The 4543-nt window shown below is 51.0% G+C and overlaps 1 protein-coding gene across 1 annotated transcript; it reads right to left on the bottom strand.

Moving 5' to 3' along the window:
- Positions 1-23: 23 nt before the first annotated feature.
- LOC109508486 (SRY-box transcription factor 9) lies at positions 24-2979 on the bottom strand. The gene is made up of 3 exons (XM_019858510.1): positions 2174-2979; positions 1836-2086; positions 24-1603 (listed from the first exon to the last, which is right to left on the bottom strand). Exons 1-3 carry the CDS (start codon positions 2608-2610, stop codon positions 813-815), a joined length of 1479 nt encoding a protein of 492 aa, XP_019714069.1. The 5' UTR covers positions 2611-2979; the 3' UTR covers positions 24-812.
- Between the last annotated feature and the right edge of the window lie 1564 nt (positions 2980-4543).

The following is a 4543-nucleotide window of genomic DNA, read 5'->3' as shown; positions in this document are numbered from 1 at the left end:
AAATAAATATATATATATATATATTTTTTTTTTTAAACTGGGGGAGGCCGAGGGATTGGGTTATATCAGCGCGGAAGGAGACAGCAGGGGGACAACCCAGAGGTCAAAGGGGACTTCCTGTAGCGGTCAAACACACGCTGCTGGACGGTAAGCGTAATCTCAGCTGTTGGCACGCACACACACACACACACAGGCGCACATATACAAAAGCGGGAAGAAAATGAAGTGGATTTAAGGCACGGGTGGTTTGGAACGGCTGAGGTCACCCCCTCAAAGTCTCTCGTTGCTTTTTCCAATGATTCTCCCATCATTGAGTGTAAATTGGAATGGCACGTGAAGAAGTTAAAAAAAAAACAGCAAATAACTCAACCGACAAGCAGATGTTGTTCGACGGATTTAAAACAGAAGCCTTATCATTTTTTATCAGAGAAATAACCTTCATAAGCAACCTCGTGGGTTACAAACTGCCAGCGTATGAAGACAAAAAAAAAAACAACCCGAAACATACACACGTTACCTACAGAAATATTAACAATCAAATCCTCACAGAGGACTTTCTCGAGTCTTTTCATCTCTCTAAAAATATATATCTATCTATCAAGATTTGATCACGGTAAAAGAGTAAGGCACGGCGTGAGCCAATCGCAAGTGCGACTCTCCTCCTCGTCCACTTCCAAGTGTCTGATTCGGAGAGCGTCTGGATGGAACGGGGGACGACGTATTCCTTGAATTAAAATGTTTTGGGATACGTGTGCGGCTGTACATGTGTGTTGGATGTATTGTGGGAGTTGGGGGGAGAGGGGGGGGGGGGTTCAGGGTCTGGTGAGCTGTGTGTAAACCGGAGCCTGCTCCCAGTGCTGAGGGCTGCTCTGGGGGATGGAGGGCACCCCCGCGTTGTCGGCAATCGGCGTGTACATGGGCCTCTGGCTGGGACTGCTCATGTAGCTGAAAGTCGAGTAGAGGCCCGAGCCCTGGCCCGCCCCCGCGTGGCTGTAGAACGAGGGCGCGCCCCCCTGGTGGTCGGTGAAGTCGTACTGCTGCGCCCTGGAGATGGCCGGGTACGAGGTGGGGCTGTAGTGCTGCAGGTTGAAGGGGCTGTAGGCCACGTGCTGCGGGGAGCCCTGCTGCTCGCTGAAGTGGCTCGGGCTCAGCTGCTCCGTCTTGATCTGGGTCCTGTGCTGAGCCTGACCCGCCTCGGACCCGGCGTTCCCTCCCAGGGTGGTGAGGGTGTGCTGCTGCTGTTGTCCCTGCTGGTTCTGGCTTTTCGGCATCCAGGCCGCTCCCGCCGGCGGGCTGACCGGAGCGCCGCCGCTGATGCTGTAGCTGCCGGTGTAGGCGACCGGTGTCCCCGGCCCGCTCACGGAACCCGGGTGGCCGTTGGGCGGGAGGTACTGGTCGAACTCGTTGACGTCGAAGGTCTCGATGTGAGAGATGACGTCGCTGCTCAACTCGCCGATGTCCACGTCGCGGAAGTCGATGTTCAGTTGCCGCTGGCTAGCGCCTTCGGGGAGGGATCTGAGACCCCCTTCGCGCTTAAGATCCATCTTGCCGGAGCTGACATCGGTTTTTGGGGTTGTGGGAGGGGTCGGGGGTCCCTGGGAACCTGGTGGATTCAAACAAGATCGCACTACATTTATATACAGTGATACTTTGACTTGTCCGACACACAAAAATGAAATGAACGCACTCGTAAGGAGTATAGACAAAACTGCATTGTGAAAGCTAAATCTGACTGGTTGCAGCTCATGACGTCACACACTAAAATTTCACAATACATACGTTTGATCAGAACTACAGATAAAAAGGAGACTTCTCCACCCCTCAAAAAAGCTCACCTGAGTGCTCCCCGGGTGAGTGCACCTCCCCCAAACTGGAGGCCGGAGAGTCTGCCTGCTGCAGCGCTTTAAAGATGGCATTGGGAGAAATGTGGGTTTGCTCGCTGCCCTCCTCCCCCTCGCTCTGTCCGTTCTTGACCGACTTCCTCCGCCTTGGCTGGTACTTGTAGTCGGGGTGATCCTTCTTGTGCTGCACGCGCAACCGCTCGGCTTCCTCCACAAACGGCCTTTTCTCGCCCTCATTGAGAAGTCTGTGCGTTAAAAAAAAAAAAAAAAAAGCAATAGCATGAGTCGCGAGTGGGAGTGATTCAAAACGCGCAGTGAAAAGTAACACTTACCTCCAAAGTTTGCCCAACGTTTTGCTGAGCTCGGCGTTGTGCAGGTGCGGGTACTGGTCGGCCAGCTTCCTGCGCGCAGCCTGAGCCCAAACCATGAAGGCGTTCATCGGTCTCTTCACGTGAGGCTTGTTCTTGGTAGATCCGTTTACGCGCACGGGCATGGGCACCAGAGTCCAGTCGTAACCCTTGAGCACCTGGGACACGGCGTCGCGTATGCAAGCGGGGAACTTATCGTCTTCGTCCTTCTTGAAGTCGCCCAGAGCCGCCTCCACTCGGAGCAGCGCGTTCTCCGACGGCCGCGTGTTTTCGGTGTCTGAACCGGAGCCGGACGGGCACGGAGAGCCCGCGGAGTCCTCGGACATGCTCGGGCTCGGGGCATCGGAGAGACACTTGTCTTGTTCCTCCGACATCTTCAGGTAGGGGTCGAGAAGATTCATACGAGAAACGGGTCGCTGCCAAAACTTACGCGTGAAACGGGGACGTTAGCGCTGGCGCCTCTCGTGAAGGAAAATCTGTCAAAGCGACTTGCCAGAATCAATCCGGTCAAAGTCTTGAAACTTTGCAAAAAAAAAAAAAAAAAAGAAAAGGGAAAAAAAACGTCCCTTTTTCTGCGTAAACTCGATTTGGAAAGAAACGTCTTGACGCACGGGCATCCGATGAGCGGTGCGTCGATCCACAGAGAAACAAATCAAACTCAAGTGTCTGACTTCAAAACTGCAGGATGAAATGTGTGGTAAAGTTCTCCTTTGCTCGTCTCCAAATAGAATCCCAGAACGCGTGAGTGCTCTGAACTGCAAAGTCGCTCGCTCACGCACTTTATAAGAACGTTACCATGGCGCGCAGGAAAGCCTGCGTGTGATTGGTGGGCAGCGTGGGACGTAAACGTGGAGGAATTTGATACCACTTTCTCTTGTGTAGCAGCAGGCACGCACACACACACACTCGCGCACACGCGCGCGCGCACACACACGCGCACACTCGCACACACGCGCGCGCATGCACGCACATTGCACAGCAGCCGGTAGCGTTCGTTCTCCAAAAGAAGCCCACACAAGAAATTTGCATTTCCCCCCTAAAAACGACCTTATTGAGTAGGTTTATAAATAAATGAAATAAATATAATATTTAATATGTGTTTGCTGTCAAGTATTAAGAACCCAACGGCAATAGAACTCCTGTACGTTGAGGTAAGTTTTATTTCCAGTACATCGTGTTTGCCAATGGGGGGCGACAGCAGTCTGCCACAACCCATGCACGGTGGAGGTCGTCTCTTTGGATGAAGAGGGAGGAGGCAGCCCCCCCCCCCCTTTTACCCCGGCCCCCCTTCCAGACTGCTGCAGTGCAACAGTTGCAATTCACAAGCTCAGCTTCTGATTTGTATCATCACCTTTCAGCGATGGGATTATGTTCACTCTGCTGGCTGCTCGACTTAATATTTTTTTCGTTTTTTTTTTTGCTGGTGGATGAAATCGCCTTTTTTTTTAATCACATCTTCCCAACAGTAGACTGCCGTTTCTTATCATTCCAATCAATGTGTTTGGGCACATGGCTACAGTAGGTTAAGTTGCCTGGTTACAACTTGCGGGGTGGGGAGTTTGGTTTGTTGTCATTGTTGCTGGTCAACCAGCAAAATAAATGACAGGCCTGTAGATTCGCCCCCCCCCCCCCAACCCTGCAAAAAATGCCCGAAAATCACCATCCGGTTCATGAAAACAAATAACATGATTTGAAAGCCCTTTTCCACCGAAAATGGTTGCTAACATTTTACCAATGTACATAGTGGCGTTACTTTTTGCACAGAAGTCAAAAGAAATATATTTAAAAATGTCAAACACAGCCAGCATGGTGGACTAACATTTGTAAGCTTGCCACACAATTTTGATGTTCGAATCTTGGGCTAGCGCCTTCTTGTCAGGAGTCGGCGTTTTCTCTGACTGCTACTTCCTCCCAAATTCCAGAGACTCTCACGATCGGTGCATTAACGTCTCTAAATTGTCCATAAGTGTGAATGTGAGAGTAAATCAGTATCTTATCCTGTCATGGAGTATAGCGAGCAACCTAGGGTGCCTCTCGCTTGAAGTCAGCTGGGAGAGGTTCCACATCACCCGTGACCCTCCGGACGACAAGCGCTGCAGGAATTGGATAAAACTCAAACATAAACAAAAGCATTTTACGTGCACTTTTAAATCCCTCTTCTTCATGTAAAAGCCAAGGGCCAAACACATACATTTTGTCTTCTCGCCTTCACCAAACACTGCAACACAAAATGCTCTGCAACGGTCAGTGAAGTGAACCTGCCCGCACACGCCCCATTTGATTGTTTATTATGCTTCGTGGAGATGTGGAAATGTAAATCTGGCTCGCAGCTAA

The sequence above is a fragment of the Hippocampus comes genome, unplaced genomic scaffold, assembly GCF_001891065.2.
Source record: "Hippocampus comes isolate QL1 unplaced genomic scaffold, H_comes_QL1_v1.1 scaffold17, whole genome shotgun sequence".
Classification (NCBI taxonomy): domain Eukaryota; kingdom Metazoa; phylum Chordata; class Actinopteri; order Syngnathiformes; family Syngnathidae; genus Hippocampus; species Hippocampus comes.
This window is presented reverse-complemented; position numbering and strand designations above follow the sequence as displayed.